This window comes from Lepisma saccharinum, chromosome 16, assembly GCF_977018435.1.
Source record: "Lepisma saccharinum chromosome 16, izLepSacc3.1, whole genome shotgun sequence".
In the NCBI taxonomy this organism is placed as follows: Eukaryota; Metazoa; Arthropoda; class Insecta; order Zygentoma; family Lepismatidae; genus Lepisma; species Lepisma saccharinum.
In genome coordinates this window covers 46,935,631-46,953,826 of record NC_139244.1, presented here as the reverse complement: position 1 = coordinate 46,953,826, position 18,196 = coordinate 46,935,631, and the positions used below count along the sequence as shown (strand labels likewise).

General features: G+C 38.4%; 3 protein-coding genes across 3 annotated transcripts in view; 2 read left to right on the top strand and 1 right to left on the bottom strand.

The window, feature by feature from the left end:
* Positions 1 to 18,196, bottom strand: part of LOC146000576 (uncharacterized) — an 83,926-nt gene that overhangs the window by 20,737 nt on the left and 44,993 nt on the right. The window lies entirely within an intron of this gene.
* Positions 2,778 to 9,211, top strand: LOC146000462 (chymotrypsin BI-like). The gene is made up of 7 exons (XM_083138120.1): positions 2,778 to 2,917; positions 4,292 to 4,358; positions 5,353 to 5,506; positions 6,175 to 6,344; positions 7,014 to 7,103; positions 7,732 to 7,865; positions 8,991 to 9,211. The coding sequence occupies exons 1-7, from the start codon at positions 2,873 to 2,875 to the stop codon at positions 9,138 to 9,140; spliced, it is 810 nt and encodes a 269-aa protein (XP_082994246.1). The 5' UTR covers positions 2,778 to 2,872; the 3' UTR covers positions 9,141 to 9,211.
* The window catches only part of LOC146000463 (brachyurin-like), a 31,055-nt gene continuing 23,497 nt past the window's right edge, over positions 10,639 to 18,196 (top strand). Inside the window, exon 1 of the mRNA XM_083138121.1 lies at positions 10,639 to 10,692. Coding sequence (XP_082994247.1) covers positions 10,648 to 10,692 — 45 coding nt within the window. The 5' untranslated portion in view covers positions 10,639 to 10,647. The remainder of the gene's footprint in view (positions 10,693 to 18,196) is intronic.

Below are 18,196 nucleotides of genomic sequence, written 5' to 3'. Positions count from 1 at the left end.
TTTGTACTGGAATAAATACATTTCTGCAACGGGCTGAGAAGTGTATTGGAATAGAGGCTCGTTATGAAGAAAAATGTATTATTTTTATCTGTAACTGAATTATTTTTCAATTTTTTTTAATTTGCTGTTATTTTTAACCACAATCGGACACACACACACACTCAAACATGTACAATGTGCAGATTTTGTTTTGTAAAATCCAAACATGTTTTAGAATATGTTAAAAAATATATGTACCCTGTACATAACACCATATCGTGAAGACAAGTAGGAGGGTGTGAAGGTAGAGACCCACCACACAGGAGGTGACATGATTAACACCACGCTCCGACCGATTTACGCCCCAGGGTTGCCTCCAAGTATACTCATTTATTAAAGCCTGGGTGAATACACGTACATTAATACTGAATGAAATTCCCTTCCAATAGAGTTCTCCTATATATTTGTCTTCGATTTATCTTGTGCTCCAATTACCTATCCAACACACTGCGCTGGTGACATAGAAAGATTATTTTTTTTGAATTTTTCGTTTATGATTACAAGGTCTTACAATTGTTTCCTCTAGTACACACACTATCACACAATCTTGGATGGACTTTGTCCAGCCACTAGATATCGCTAGAAACCTTAGTGAACGATGTCCGCATTGACTCCTTTGTAGACACAAAAATGGCCTAGAAATCGAAACAGAATAAAATTAAAATGTATGACCGTTCGGTAGTTAAATTTTGATTTCCCGAATGCGTTCTTAAATTTTAACCCTATTCGTCTTGTGCACCCAGGCGATCAGGTTACAACTATACATTACATTGAAATTCGCTCACGAGAATGATGAGCAGACCTTTAAAAACAATTTATAATGCGAACTTCAAGTCCTTAGAACTCAGCGGAGTTTTCTGTGATACAAGTTCGGTTGCAAAAATTAAATGATCCCTTTCTACTTCTTAATATATTAATTATTTCTTGAAATAACCCATAACAATTGCATAAGACACACAACATTACGTGAAATCTATCATTGGTAATCGCAGCTTGCGATGACGCCAGGGTCCCCGGGTTCGAATCCCGGTCTTGTCATGGGCATTTTTTGCGAGTGTCCATTCATCAATTTTATTATATCATTAGTTCATCACTCATCATATATTTAGCCAAAAGCGGCAGAAAAGCGAAGAATAATAAACTAAATCGCCCAATTAATTAATTAATTATTTTCATCTTATTACTTAACAAAAACCAATCGAAACCAACAGTTTTGAATATATGTCCGATTGTACAATGTTCAGAAACTAAGCGAGTCCCTGTTAATTAACAAACATAAGTACAGTGGGATGCATAAGTATTACCAAGCAAATTGTCCATCACCATATTCATCCACTTTATGTTTACCCAGTGAGAGCTTCAAGGATTGAAACAAAATGACAAACAAGCTGCTGACAGTTTACTACATAAATCACCCCCTCCCTTCGGTTCATTGTGTAAATAATAACAACAATAAATGTTGTAGCTGCAAGGTTAATGTAGACCACAAATTAAGCTTAATTGCCATGTTAACACATAAGTTGAGTCGGGTACAGATATATCAAATCAAATTTGTGGTCGCCTGCGCAGGCCTGTACAATTTTCTCTCACACCATCAGGTTAAAAAAACAAAAACAAATCGGTAAATCTTAATGGAGCAGACATACCGTTCAAGTATACTTTCGTGTGTCAGTGGCGTTTCCTGTTGCTGAACTTACGGCGTTGGCAAAGAAAAAAATAAATTGTTCACTCCTACCCCTCTTTATTCTGTGAACAATGAGGCTTTGGCGTCTGTACTCAGTATAATCACAGACAAGGGTATATACCCTTACCTGTGGTATAATCCTCTGTTGGGTTTGAGTTGTGTCCTGTCCATTTGTGTTTGTGTTCTTGCACCAGTTTCATCTTGTCAAAATTCTTCCTCGCCTTGGCGATTAACCAAAATTGATAGAGAAGTGAAGTAAAACAAAACAAAATAAATCAATCAATGATTCCATTCCTTCACTACAACACAGCTAACTAAACATTCATATTCTTTATCGCTGGTCACATCACAGACAACAATGTATACATATATTTCCACCGACATTATTGAACGAGCGAGCCAATATTAACTTTAATTTTAATTTTTCCTCCTTCTGTACTTCTTCAATCACTTTTTTTCATTTTCTCTTCATTGATATATCGAACTTCCGCCAAGGACGAGAGTATAAACGGTGCACTATACAAGAGACTGAGCATTAAACCATACTAATAATGAATAAGGTTTGATAATGAGTTTAAAATAACATTTACGAAATGCATTGGTGTTAGCTATAAACCAACCTTATCGTAGGAAACCTTTGTCAAGTATTGTATTACCTGACACGTTTCCTGTTACTTGCTACCTGTATGATGACATCTTAGTTATTGAGGATCACGTTTTACAAAGACCTTCGTGATTTTTTATCGTTCGTTGCATGTACAAATAACAATAGGAAAAGTTATGGAGTGCATATTAATATTAAGTCATCTTTGTCTAGACTAATACTAGAGGATTTTTAATCAGAGACAAATCACATGGACAGGACTAGATTCGTCACATGTGCCAGCGTTACTCAATCTACAGAATGTCCTTCGAGATTCAGACTTTGAGAAACAATGAAAATCAGAGCCGTTTCAAGTGCTTCAAGAGCATTTTTTCTACCGAAGATCGCAGAATAGATAAGAGAAGAGAAAAACCCATGTCTATTGTCGGCGTTAATCACTTGAAAATCACTGCCGATCAGAGGCCAACTTTACGTAAGGGGAAGTGCTATATAAGCCAGGTGTATTCACCACACAAGCACCTTTCTCTGAACTGGAACGCAGAAACATGAAGCTTTTCTTGGCAGCACTCCTCTTCGTAGCGGTAGCCCAGGTTTGTACATCTACTTCTCAACTAAGCCTTGTGTACGACTGCTGACAAAATGGCGTCGGCTTGATATTCTCCAGTTACACTTTTTAGCTTACATTTACGAAATGAACGGTTGAGAAAAGATTGGCAAAACTGTCGAGATCATACAAACTGTATATAAACCTTTGTTCAATGCTTTTCTTAACTTAATAAAGGGGAAAATAAATTGGCGGAAGGTTTTTATAATTGTGGAAGACATTTGAGAGCCACGTATTCATATTAATTGATATAAAAATTTGCCAAATGATCGAAAGAGTCAAGAACATACAAACTGTACTTAAAGGTTTGTTCTTATTTCCATTAGTAAAGCGAGACCTCAATTGACGAAAGATTTTTTATAATTCTGAACATTTGAGAGCTTCGTATTCATATCAACTGATACATTTTATACTGATTGATTGATTTGGTGTTTAAGTCCACTTTATGCACAGTAAAGCTAATCGAGACTGGACCTACAGTTTAAAGTGGGATCCGAACCACTATGTGCCTCCACCGGGTTCGAACCCGGGACCCCTTGATTACAAGGCAATGACGCTTCCACTGCGCCATCGGGGAGACGATACATTTTATACTGAGCGCATAGTGGCTCGGATCCCACTTTAAAGTGTAGGTCCAGTTCCAATTAGTCTTTCTGTGTATAAAGTGGATTTAAGACAATAACAAACTCAAAACAACATTTCACACTGATTTGAAGATAATTTAACTAGTGGCTTAAGAGAAGTCAATGATCTGAAACGCCTAAAAAGCCAATATGTTGTAATGTGGTTAGCATAGAGTGCTACTATTTGAGAGGTCGTAGGTTGGAACTCTGGTAAGGCATTGGCGTTTCATTGTACCCCCACCTATTCGATTAATTCATCAATCAACCCCATCAGACAAGGGTTTGTTGTAAGATCGGCCCTCGAGGCCGAAACACGCCCGCTCTAATAAAGACGATTTTTTTATTATTATTATTATTATCATCATCGCAATTTTCCTTGAGATAGAGAAGGAAAGAGAGAGAGAGAGAAGCGATGAAAAAATACAAAATTATTATTATTAAATTGTCTCATTGATTCTTGTTTGTAAGTTATGACTGTCCTCAGTACAACTCCAATTCAATCTTAAGTCTGAAGACAAGAGGCATATCGGCTACTGGTATATGATATGTATTCATATATGTGATTGGCAATATGCACAGGAATATGAACATAGCCTCGTACTTGAAATGAAATCGTAATTACGCCACTTATTGAAACATTATACAATGACGTATCAAAAGATCTAATTGTTGTTAATTACTTTTATGATTTACTGTGTGCAAAAATAAAATATTTATTTCGTTTATTTTTTCTAAAGGCTACCCTCCAGGACTTTAAGCCCGTCCACCTCACCAGGCCTGTGTTGCCTTCAGCACCCCTCCCAAGTAAGTATACACGAGTCTACTTTTACCTCAGAACTATACAAATTTTATAAATACGTTCTTTAAACGACTTGGTTACCACTCGCTTAAATTCTGTTACAATTTAAACATAGTGTGAATTGATGATAATATATTATAACACTATTACATTGTAAAAACCCAATAAGTTATTTTGTAACTAAATGTATCACCATACTTCTGAACAAGTGATTTCTTGATTAATTTTCAAATAATCCAGCTCATAGTTCCGGTAAAGTAATTTTGAGTTTTAGTTTAATTGTTCAACGATAATATAAGTTAGGCAATGAATTTTGATGTGGCAATAGAAGTGTGCATATGTTATCGATACCTCATGATGTTTCATGGCTTTTCTTCGCTTCAAAAGCAGTCAATTTTCACCCAAAATATATTGCTTTTAGGCTACGAAAATTTGTTACAATACTAGCTATTCACTTCCTTTCACTTTCAAATCCATGACCTGTATATGTAGTGGGATGATTTCTTGTAAAGATGCGTAGATCGCCCACGAATGACCTACTACTGCAAAAAAGCATTGTGAAAACAATGCAAGTAATGATAAAAAAGTGCTCATGCAATCTTCTCCGCATGACGATAGCTAAGGCCATCGTTCAATTCTCTTGATCGGATCTCACTAAATACGATCGCAAGATTGACCGAAAGAATTGAGAAATTCACGACTGTAATCATACTTCAAACATATGAACATATGGAAAAAAATCTGAACTATATGCAAATATGCTCAGATGTTCACCATCTGTTTCATGATCAGTGTATGTGAATAGTACGAAGAAATCAACCGATCATAAACAGTTACGCTTTTTTACTTCTGTCAAAAAATTAAAGAAATGGCACCAAAATACAACTAAAATCTTGATTTACAGTACACGTTGTCAACATGGACAGATATGAGGACATCACGTATATTATACTGATTGTGTCTCGTGGTATGCGTTTCTAACTTGTATTTCCATTACAGAGATCAACCTCGGCCACAGGATCATCAATGGCAATGTGGCTTCCCATGGACAGTTCCCATACCAGGCTGCTCTCTTCATCAACGGAAACACCTTCTGCGGTGGCTCCCTCATCGCTACTGACATCATCCTGACTGCCGCTCACTGCGCCGTTGAGTAAGTGCTTCTAAATTAAACATTTCTAATCTTAGAAATAAATAACAGCCAGTGTTTAAGTTCTCCAGCAATCTTCCAAGCATAATTAAACTAAAATCAAATGACATGCGGTGTATTAATATTATACTAATATAGTTTTCTTTGTGGAGTATACCTTACCTCATGATTATCAACTCCTTAAGCAAAGGGACACATCAAGGCGTTGCAGCGTTAATAAATTCTTCTAAACTTTTCACTTCCTTGTACTGGAATTATAATATTTATGTTATTATAATATGTAGTAATAGTAGATAAACGCAGATCAAGGCAAATCAAATCAGCGAAAATATTTCAGAGTTATTATCTTGTCAAATATTGTTTATTTTTCACCCTTTAATTTGACTTTTTCTCCACGACAGACTCTTATCCTTAGAATCTTTAAGGAGTGATGATTTGTCTGTAAGGGTCTTTACAGTTCATTTTCCAATCTTGTGGTTTGCATAAACGCAACTCCAAGCGTCTTTAGTAGCTTGAACTACGAAAAATTGAAAACAGCTGGTTCTGATGAAGACATGAAACAGTACTCTTCCTTTTGTAATTATTTGTCCGCAGGAAATTTTTCATGCTTAATTCTCCAGAAACTTTTATGTTATAAAAATTACCATAAACTGTATTTTTCACTTAACCAGCGCAAGGAGTGTAGAAGTTTACCTTGGTGCCCAGAACGTCCAACTCTCCAGTGAGTCTGGCAGAGTCGTCGCCTCAGTCAGCGGTGTCGCTGTCCACGAGGAATACGACTCCTACTACATTGTCAACGACATTGCCGTCATGCAGCTGAGTCAGGCTGTCAGCCCTTCAAGTAAGTATCTTGCAGCTTAGATTTCTAAAACAACTTTATTTTGCACGCGGTAGCAATTTGCATGCAATGAGAAATCGCAGACATTCCTGCTAGCACTGTGTGAATGTCACAACACTATCTCTATGAATAATAATGGGTCTCCGAATTTGAGATTGAGATATTTTCACCTATTGTTATACTCACAGAATGAGGTTGGAACAATGGAATGCGAAAATGCAATGTGGTTTAGGGCTAAAATATATTCTGTTTTATTCAGTGCCACTCACAATGGATTCTATGGCTCCTTTAGAATGGCCTAAGTTATAAAAATAGTAACAGTTCTTGAAACAAGCTACATACAGTGTTTCTTCTAGTCATTTCATATCTTCTCGGTCTTCTGTTGACCGAGATATCAGGCCAGTGTAAAGGTCAGGGAGATAGAAATATCATTTTTAAATTTTAGTAACACGCACGCTTTTCTACTTATGCATCTAAGACTAGAAAACCTACAATTCCAAAATAATAGCTTATCCGGCTGATTATAATTATCTCTTTGCTACTGAGAGCAAAAACTTCAGAGACAACAACTTTAAATTAAGAAAAATGGTACATCTTACATCATTTTGCATGTTTTTTTTTTATGTAATATAAATTACAATTAATAGAATCTCTTTTTGTTCTATATTTCAGCCTACATCCAGACCATCCAACTTGACAGCAGCTCCAACACCTATGTTGGCCAAAGAGCCACCGTCAGTGGATGGGGAAAGATTTCTGACAGTAAGTATGTCTATTGGTTGTTGTACAGATATGCTTGAAGCAATTCCCAGTCATTTTTTTTTTAGAGAGGCCAGATTTACTCCTACGTGCTTCCTCTTAAAATGCTGTATCATCGGATTGGTTTGTTAGTATTTTCATAATGGTTATCTTTGATGTTAACTAACAGTTCACAATAGATATAAGATGAGCAATATACAAACTTTGACTTCTTGTGACATAGAGCAAAATTACGCTGCATTACAACGAAGTATTCCAAAGTAGACGTTCTTTATGGATGTTGAATTAAAAATCATTAACTATTGTTGATTAGCTAATGTTTTCATGTTATACATGGATATTTAACTAAAATAGGCTATATTGTGTACTAACATGTAAGGACATCATTTTTTACAATCACAATAAGAAGACAATAACATCAATTCTTGCCCAAAATTACAAGTGGACAAAATGAAGTGCTAAATCTGTTATTCACGAAATAATACTGTATAAATGTAATGTTTTATGTGATTTGTTACTGTTTCTCGCAAATGTCAACAGAACCTTGATTGATGGACCTGTATTTATGTCTAGAGCAATATTCCGTAGATATTTTTAAGGATGTACCTAAATTGTGATTACCTGCTTTCAGGTGCTACCAGCATCACTGATCAGCTGAGATACGTCAGTCTGCCAATCATCAGCAACTCCGAGTGCAACTCTTACTATGGCAGCATTGGAAACGGACAAATCTGCGCCGATGGCGACTACGGAAGCTCATGCAATGTAAGTGATCACCAGCGAAAAGGAAAACGATCACGGTTTAAGAAGAAATAAGTCTAAACTAAGGACCATCTCCACTTATTTAAGCTAAGAAATCCAATGGCACCAGATCTTTTAGTGAAAATTCTTGGGAAAATACATTTTCTGAAAAATGATGAACACATGTGATGATAATAGTTGAATTAAAATACATGTAGTATTTTCGTGTTTACAGGCAGACATATGGACTGTCCTAAGCACCGTAATCAGAAATGGATTGTCAGCATTCAGTAATTTTATTTTTCTGTGTTACATATACATATGTGACAATAAATTTTATCGTTTTTTCTTGATATATTTACTAATAATTATTCTTAAACTTAAAGAAAATTTAGTCATTCTTGAACTAATTTTTAGTCAATTTGAAGGATAACTTGAAGAATAATTCAAGCTTTAAATAAATTTAGCCGATTTCCGAATAACATTTAGTCAAAACTTAAGCATAAGCACTTCTCAAGCTTGAAAAGAACTCCGTGAGTTTTCAGTAATGCATATTCAAAGTTACCGCTTTGTTAGATTGTGAATTTTCTAATATCCATTCACAAAGCTTTGGTTCATTTTCTTAGTTCTGAAAGTAAGAGTTATTCCAGATTAGGAATTTTTAAGTGATTATCACGATTTTATCAACCATGTAAATTTTTAAGATTTTTCTGATCTTCCGATATCTTCATCTGACACTATCAGAGAGAAAGTAGCTGAAGATGAAAGTTACGTTAGATATCTAAAACTCGGATCATCTCCAGAACTCAACTCATCTCAACCATGGAATAAGATAATGCAATTTGATTTAGGGGTAGAAGATATTATGTTCTATTCGGTTCACTTACAGTGGATTTTGTGGCTTCCTTAGAATTTGTTATAGCTTTTGCAAATTCATGGAGTAATTACAATAACTGTCTATAATAAAATGGAAAATTCAGAGTCTTTCAGGATTTGACAACAGGACAAAACCAAATTATGTTTTAAACAGAACCTAAAAGTGTCTCTGGTATTTCCCTTTAATGCATAAAGTGTTAGTGTATCAGTAATGAAGTTACGTTAGGTCTCATAAAAATGACAGCCAGATCAACTGTTTCTTCTCTATTACAGGGTGACAGTGGTGGTCCCTTGGTGTCTGGATCAGTCCAGATTGGAATAGTGTCCTTCGGCAGCTCCAGCGGATGTGCCAGTGGCTACCCATCTGTCTACACCAGGGTCAGCGCTTACAGAAACTGGATCTCCCAGACCGCTGGAGTCTAAACAACTCACAGCAATACTCTCCGCTGTTACCTTTCTGTAACGATGTTGAATAAATAAAATCTTCTTAAATATCCCATGTTTTTCTACTTTTAAGCCTCTATTAACCGGTAAAGCTGCTTTCAGGTAAGAGTGGACTTATCAGATAGCCTTGTGTTATAATCCTTTGAAACTATAGAAGATTACTGCCCTCAGGAAGTGATGCAAATTACAAATTTATAACGTATCTTTAATTCAGCTTTATTGAACCTATTTACTTTTCTTGTACACATACATCTTTCTTATACATCTTCAGTTCCTCTTCTAAAATCTTTCTAAGCTTCCATCCTTACCTACCTCACTATCTGTTTTTCATTGATTTTCTTTTCAATCAAAAAGAATCAAAGCAATATTTTAAAAAAAATGAAAACAAATTAAAATCTCAAAATTAAACATGTAATGGAATATGAAAGCAGAAAGAAAGGAAGTACTGGCAGTATGGAGTGAGCTCTAAAAGAAATGCTCAAACAGATCAAAGATAATGAAGAGAGAGGTTGATCAAGGAGAACAGCAAACCACCAAGATGAAAATGCAATAGACCTGTTTAGTAGAGCTTGCATTGGAGAGAATAAAGCTGTCCAAAGCAGCAGACACAGACGGTGCTTGCGTGTCCCCAGAATTGCTCAAGAGGTCACACAGTAGCCATGAGAGTGGACGCAAGAATACTGGCAATGAAACAAACTAGAACAACTTACTGAACTTCGAAAGAACAACGCAGCTAAACTAAACATTCATATTCTGTATCGATGGTCATTCGTGAGAGAACAATGTACAAAGTTTCCCCCAGAAATTAGTAAACGAACAAATCAAAATTAATATTATCTTTAGTTTTTCTTCATGTTATACTTATTCAATCACTTTTCATTATTTCCTGTCCATATTGATAATAAGGTTTGATTATGACTTTAAACAACTTTTCAATTATCTGATATATTAGCGTTAGCTATATCAGCCACCAAATCCTAGGTACTGTAACTCTTTTCGAATATTGCCTGACACGTTCCCTGTTACTTGCTACCTGTATGACGACATTTATTACTTTCACGTTTTACAAAGTCTTTCGTGGTTCTTTATCGTTGCATGCGTAAATGACAGAAGGAAAAGTCATGGTGTTCATGTTGACATTTAGTCATCTCTCTCTAGACTAAAAATTGGAGAATCTTTGGTTAGAAACAAGTTACGTGGTCAAGACTAGATCCGTCACTTGTGCCAACGTTAGTCAATCTAGGAGAATGTCCTTGGTGTCTCAGTCTTTGAGAAACAATTAATATCCAAGCCGTTTCAAGTACTAATATATTTTTTTTACTAACAATCGCAGAATCGATAAGAAACGAAAAACCTACAATATTGTCGGCGTAAACCACTTGAAAATCACTGCCGATCAGAGGCCAACTTTACGTAAGGGGAAGTGCTATATAAGCCAGGTGTATTGACCACACAAGCACCTTTCTCTAGACTGGAACGTAGCAACATGAAGCTTTCCTTGGCAGCACTCCTCTTCGTGGCGGTAGCCCAGGTTTGTACAACATCCGCTTCTCAACTAAGCCTTGTGCATAACAGTCAACAAAATGGTAACCCGCAAAATTAGGGGCCCCTCAGCCATTGACATAGTAGAGGGTTCGCGTATGTAAAAAATAAACGTAGTTGCTGGGAAGTGCAAAAACGAATACAATATGTAAATGTAAAGTTTCCTGTGCATATAGCACCGTGCCATGAAGGCACATTTAGGGTATGTGGGAGTAGGGCCCCACAAATTTCCGATGTCGGACATCTTGGAGATGATGTGATCAGCGACACGCTCCGTCCGCCTTTACCCCCACCGGGTACCATTTGTTTTGAGGCTGGGTGGTGGGCCCTGGAGCTGCTTTATGAGGGGGGAAAGCCGGAAAAACACCAACCTTAGGTCACCCAACTAAGGTCTCACGCGTGGCAGTCAGGTTAGAATTTCACGAGAGGTTTCTTCAGCCTATCTTTAATCAGGAAAAAGTTGACGGCATGATTGTAACACATGTTACATTTTCCAGGTGTGAGAAAACAGTTATATATATAGCATAGTATGCGCCGAAAACGGAGGGCCAGGTGGGCCCGGGCCCCTCGAGTTCTCGTTTGTCCCTCCCCCCCCCCTCCGCCTATAAGGGGCCCAATGTATAACTTTCAAAAAAATACATAACTTTTGCACCCAGAAACTTCGCACACAAGAGGTGGGAAATTACGCAGGATTCTGTTCTGAAAAGGGCAAAATCAATAATGTGGGATTATCACTCAGTATGAGTGTCTTTCTTGTGCTTGTGCGTTTACTATTTTAGTATTTCCTTTTTCAAACCGACAATGAATTAAGGAAAACGCATGGTATATTATGAATGAATATGTGCGAGAATAGAGGAAGAAGCGCAGGAATACTGCAGTCTTCATGCACTCTTGAATGAGCCAGTCCATTTGTTTCCCTTTCGGAAAAGTCAAGCAGAAGTTGACGTGGCTGAAAGTTGTAGTTTAACATATTTATACCAATGCTTAACCAACGTCCAAAACAATACGTGTGTGGGGACGGGGGGGGGGGGGGCCTTAAGCGATTACCCTGGGCACCGGTCCCTCGACAGTGCCAGACCAGGCCGTCTCTATTTAGCAGAGCCAAATCCTTGTTTCTGATTACATAAATGTAGATATTTGTTTTATAAAGAGTTGGATATCTGTAGAGAAAAAGTAATTGAAGTTACTTCTCAATGACCAATGTATAATGAAAAATCATGTAGCAATTTAAGAGACTACTGTTATTTTGATATCAACCTACAATATTATACTCGTTCTTTGACATTAAGACATTGGAAATGCAAGATTATTATTTATCGTCGTTAAAACAGTAAATATTCAGCAAGGCCATGTTATTTATTGGCCGAAGGTGGAAAGTAGTGGAATCAGGGTAGAATGTTGAGGCGGGTGGTGACAGGGTGGACAGTTGGGGTGCCAAAAATCGACCTCGCAAGGATTAAAATTTTATCTTGGGCCTTTCTTTTTTTATGTAAATATGTGTGACGATATTAATCACTTATAAAGGATTGTAGGAATAAGTATGAACCGAGTATAAAAATAAAATTCTCAGTCAAAAGTAACATGTAAATTATTATGTTGTATATTTACATAATGACAGTAGTACAGCGAATCTTTTGTCCAGCTAATAAAGTTCGATGTACCCTGCTAGTATATATTTTGTTGCCAAAGCTAATTATTGTAATTGCAATTTTTCAAAGGTTAACTCAAGTGCATTAAGTCCCAACTTGAAAAAAAACCCTTCGCCACCCCCCCCCCCCCCACCGCAAATAGAAAGAAAACAGTATTTATGCTTTACTAAGCTTTGACCCCCACAATCTCTAAAGAAATCGACGCCTATGCATATCGCCCCCTTCCCATTAAAAAAAAAATGGGCCTCCCCGATGGCACAGTGGTAGCGTCGTCGCCTTGTAATCAAGGGGTCCCGGGTTCGATACCCGGTGGAGGCACATAGTGGTTCGGATCCCACTTTAAACTGTAGGTCCAGTCCCGATTAGCCTTTCTGTGCATAAAGTGAGTAGTGCAGGTGCCCCGGTTCACGGACATCAAGTGGCTCTCGAAAAAACCTTAAAAACTCACTTTCTCTCCACGTTCCGCGCCTCATTTATTGCGCTGACGATGTTTCACAGCGTAGAAAACAGCACCAAAACATCAAAAACTCACTTTACTCATTTGGGGATCACCAAAACCTCAAAACCTCATTTTCCCTCATTTATTGTGCTGACGATGTTTCACAGCGAAGAAAACAGCACCAAAAAACCTCAAAAAAACTCACTTTTTCTTATTTATTGCGCTGACACAGCGTGATGAGTAAATGCACTCTCTCATCCTTCAAGGATGAATGCACCTTATCGTAATTTTTTTCCAAGTCCAGGACACCATGTTTATATATCGTGACCTTTGTAAACCTCTCGGGAACGATGTGCCACACACGCGCGCGCGCGCACCTCTCAATATTTCTGTATTGTGACGTGTTTATTTTATTTCAAGCAAACAAACAAATAATAATTGTTTTTTTTTTAGGATTCCTGGCCCCTATAACCCCGCCAGGAGTGCGTGGTGCCCAACCAAAAAAGGTTCTAACGGCTGCGGTTAGATAACCACACCTCTGTAGAGTTTCACGTTTTTTTTTTTTCTCAAACTTCCATGAAACTCTACAGAGGACCTCCGTAATGCATGCAACGTGTACTAACGAGTCTAGTGTTATTTGATGTTGTATTTTTTTTTATTTTTGATATAGAGTTTATTGTGAGATAGATAAAAATTATGTTTATTATAATATTTTCTTGATGAAGATGGAGAATGTGTGTGTTACAAATAAAAAAGTTGCATGCTTTTTTTTTCTAGTGTGTGTGTGTGTGCTTGTTGTTCTGCAGCACCTGAAACGAGAAAGCAAAAAAAAAAATTATTGTAACTGATTGTCTCGTGCAAACTGATGAAAAAAAAAAAGATATTGTAACTGATAACTGGTGAAATTGACATTGTAACTGATCTGAACTAGTGAAATTCGTATTATTATTGTGCTAGTACAAAATTCTTATTGTAACTGATTGTGCAAGAAAAAAATGTTAAACCTGTTAAAACTGCTCCGTCACCCTCTCGTTCTTCACGTCGTACGCGAAGGACTTCTCTGCAATCAGGATGACGCTGCATAGAGTATCGGCAGGCAGCGCGTCGTGGAACTCGCAGACGATCTTGATGTTGGTGCGATCGTTGACCACGACCTGCTTCCTTTTCGTGGTATTGATGACGAACATCGGCCTGCGTGCTTTGAATTCGCTGGGCGCGTAGTACATGTCCACGCTTCCCTCGGTCACGCGTTTGTAAGAGGTGTAAGCTTCATAAAGTTTGAGGTAATCATCTTTGGTCATGTCGAGGTTGTAATTCTAGCGCGGGAACACTTCGTTCCTCCCGTTCTTGAGATAAACGTTCTTCATCTTGCAGTCGTCGAACTTGCTGGAATCTTTTTCCTGATTGTTATCGCGCCCGGTCTGAAAGAGCACAACGACGAAATCTGGCATGTCGAACTGTATGTTGTTGAACTGCGTCGTCACGTCGAATTCCATGTGACTTCCCGACGCTAATTTCTGCACCAACTGGTAACCGTGAAAGTGAATCGCCACCTGCGGACTTTTCAAGATCTCCGCTTTGTACTTGAGGGCGTAATTCGTTTCGTATTCCACGATCGGCATTCTCAATTCCATGCTCCGGATGAGGCACTTGGCTGCTTCGGGTAAAGTGTTGGCTATCGGCGTGCCGTCGGCGTTCAAGTTGGTGTATCGCATCAGCGCGTCGTTGTCGTTGGCCGCTCTTCGAAACGTGACGCGCAGTCCTCCCTTCCACATGATCTCCTTGTAGTCCGAGAAGAATCCCGGCAGCAGACGCATGGGAAAGAGCACCGTGTGACTTCTCGTCGATATTTTGGTCCCCGCTTCGAATCCTCCCGCTTGATAGTATGCCGCGTCCGTTTTGGATAATTTCAATGTTCCCACTGCCGTCGACGTGATGCCTGGATAATCTATTCTGTCGATGACGGTGTTGTGTTTCCTCACCTCCACCTGCGAGAACAGGTGAGGCACGAAGTTGTCCACGAGTTTCAAATTTGCTGCTGCGGGGAATGCTTCTCCGCTTTCTTTCTTCACCACGTCGAATTGAAGGTAAAGGTCCGCTCTGTGAGGATGAACGAACCCATCCCCTACGTCCACGTCGTATTCGATTTCCCTGTTCGCTTCGTTGAGATTGGCGAACGTGCGACGGTTGGGAGGGAAAGATTGCACCTCGTAACTTTCGATTTGCTCCATTTTTTTTACACTATGTATGGTTATTTATTATACGTTGATCTCCACGATGGCAGTGGTCGTTGCACCTGCGAAATCCACAACCTCTTCTTTCTCGTTCGTGACCACCAACTCTATGTCGTCTATGCGGTTGCGACATACTGGAAAATAGATCGGCGAAGAGGGTGTGTAGATGATCGGTTCCATGAATTCGGAACTGGGTTTGAACGTGGCTATGATTCCCGTCTGCTTGTGACTTCCCAGCAACCCCCCGTCCGAGGATTTCGTGATCATGCCTTCCGCCACGTTGCAGTGTACGTTCAAAGTTTCGATGGCCAAGAATTTAGGAATGTTGGTTGCTACGTGCTTGATGCCAGCTTCGAGTTTTGTGTCGTTCTCGAAACCTAAAAGTTCTCCCATGGTGCCAAGGTCCGCGGTCTCCGTCGCCGATACGATTTCCACTCTGTGCGTGACCGAATTTTGAGAAAGGTACGTGCCTTTGGGTAATTGAGCTTGCAAAGTGGAAAGATTGTATTGGCCTGGCGTGACGACGATGTGTTCGCTTCCGACGCTAATTTTGTTGTTGTGATGAGTGACGTTAGGTATGAGGTACATGCTGTAGAATGCACGCAGAGCTACGGATTTAGGATAGACGATGTCGTCGTGCAGCGTGAGTTTCAAGATCGAAGATTCGCTCGTTAGATGGAACACGCCCATCGTGGTGATGCTGTTTCAGGTTCCACAATGCTTTCTGGAAATCTTCCACCTGTGGCTTATTTATTTTAGAGAGAAACGCGAGCATGGAGAGACAGAGATGACCGCAGTTCACGTCTCCGAAATTTTGAATGCGTTCGTCGTTGTAGTATATAGAGGTTTTGTTCGTTTTCAGATAATGAACTAAATTTGTAGGTGGAAGACCTCCGAAAGAATCGAAAACGAATGCTTTATTATCATTTTTGTGGTAACATATCCAATGCGTGCCTGGATTTTCTTGACTGTCCAAGTTGACTACGCCGCATTCTCTTCTTTTGACGGTTGAAGGTAACGAGTCGGACATGAAAACACCTCTGAAGTGTTTGATTTGTAACGGTTTGATCAGAGATTCAATGTCTCGGTTGGTGAGTGCTGCTGTTTCTTTTTTTTAAACTTCCTCATGACGCCCTTCCCCCCTTTCTTCTCCATGGCCAGGTTGTGACGTTTCTGTTCTTCCAATTCCGCCTTGTTCTTCTTCGAGTCGATGACGGTTTTCGCGATGGCGGCGCTTCCGCCGGCCAAACTTCCAACGGCCCCCAATGCTGCCAGGATGGCCGGGATGCTGAATATGAAACCTCCGATCTTTTGCTGTTTTCGCGAACGCTGCAACCTTCTCAATTGAGGTGTGCTGAGAAGTAATTTCATTCCGTGTCCTTTCGTCAAGCAAGAACGTTTCTTCTCGCGTTGTTTCTTGGTGAGTAAGCCATCCAGGGCACCCAGTGTTTTCAGATTCGAATATGGTATCTGGTACACGACACCCTTGGGCTTCATTTTTTTTTGATGCTATATGTTATCTGGGAAAGAGAACAACTTTTTTCCGTTAGGTTTACGATGTGTGTTATTTATATCGTCTCACTCAAAACAACTGTGGCGATGTGTTATTTATATATATGTATTCTGGAAAAGAAAAAAAGTTTTTGCTTCGCCTAATGCTATCATGTGGTTTACAAGATCGTCAGTTTCAATGTTCGACGCGTACCAGTCTTCGGTAAATCTTCTTCTCCCCTGCCTCCACTCGTGCAGCTCGTCTAACCTATCGTCAATTTTTTTGTTTGCGGCTCGAAAGAGAGTCTCTGCGGATCGGAACATTTTTTTCATTCCGCTTATTTCTCGGAGGTGATCCATGAAAATCATTTTGCACGGTGAACGAAATTCTGGCGTTACTTTACACAAGTCTATGAGTTTAGTTACATCCCCGTCGAACGTGAACGTAAATATTTTGTGCAACACTTCGGGAGGAAGTTGAGTTATAGAAGTTGTCATTTTTTTATGGTATGTTATTTATATATATATATTCCGGGGGTTGGGGTGTCCGTGATTAAACAAATTCTATTACGTGCTTCGTTTTCTTACCAAGAAGTTCCTTTGTCCCCTTGTACACGATTCGAGTTTTGTTCTCGATTAAAATAGCTAGCTTTTCGTCGGATAACATGTTAGCGTATCGATCTGGTAAAAATAGACTGTATTGTCCGTTGAGCAACAGACGCACCTTGGGACCGTACTGGGTAGAAACGATTGAACCGGAAGATATCGTGTAAGGTTTGCCGACTTCCAATTCCTGAATTTTTACATACTCGACTGACAAATTTAGCATTTGTTTTAATGCTTGGAGATCACTCATTTTTTCAGTCGTCATATCGAAGAGAAATTTCAGGGTGTGTGTGTTAGAGAATTTTAATTTTTCACAATGTGTGTTATTTATATATACCGAAGATTTTTTTTTTGAGATCTCGTAGATTTTTTCACGATGTGTGTTATTTATATATCAAGGTTTTTTTACTTGTACATTTTTTTGACAACTTTTTTTTTCTGACGGTAATAATTTTTCCACGTCAACTTTTTTTTGACGAGACAAATTTTTTTTTGACGATAAAAAATTTTTACGATAAGGCAACTTTTTTTCTGACGGTAATAATTTTTCCACGTCAACTTTTTTGACGAGACAAATTTTTTTTGACGATAAAAAATTTTTACGATAAGGCAACTTTTTTTCTGACGGTAATAATTTTTCCACGTCAACTTTTTTTGACGAGACATTTTTTTTGACGATAAAAAATTTTTACGATAAGGCAACTTTTTTTCTGACGGTAATAATTTTTCCACGTCAACTTTTTTGGACGAGACATTTTTTTGATAAATTTTTTTAACGATAAGGCAACTTTTTTCTGACGGTAATAATTTTTCCACGTCAACTTTTTTTGACGAGACATTTTTTTGATGATAAAAAATTTTTACGATAAGGCAACTTTTTTTCTGACGGTAATAATTTTTCCACGTCAACTTTTTTGACGAGACATTTTTTTGACGATAACAAATTTTTACGATAAGGCATCTTTTTTTTCTGACGATGTCCACGTCAACTTTTTTTTGACGAGACAAATTTTTTTGACGATAAAATTTTTTTCCATGGCAATTTTTTTTTTGGACATGTACATTTTTTTTGAC

Bases quoted from the DNA above. Each gene is read 5' to 3' on its own strand.
- LOC146000462 (XM_083138120.1), top strand. From the start codon at position 2,873: ATGAAGCTTTTCTTGGCAGCACTCCTCTTCGTAGCGGTAGCCCAG. The intron at 2,918-4,291 runs GTTTGTACATCT...TTTTTTCTAAAG, and splicing joins TCTTCGTAGCGGTAGCCCAG to GCTACCCTCCAGGACTTTAA. The intron at 5,507-6,174 runs GTAAGTGCTTCT...TCACTTAACCAG, and splicing joins GCCGCTCACTGCGCCGTTGA to CGCAAGGAGTGTAGAAGTTT.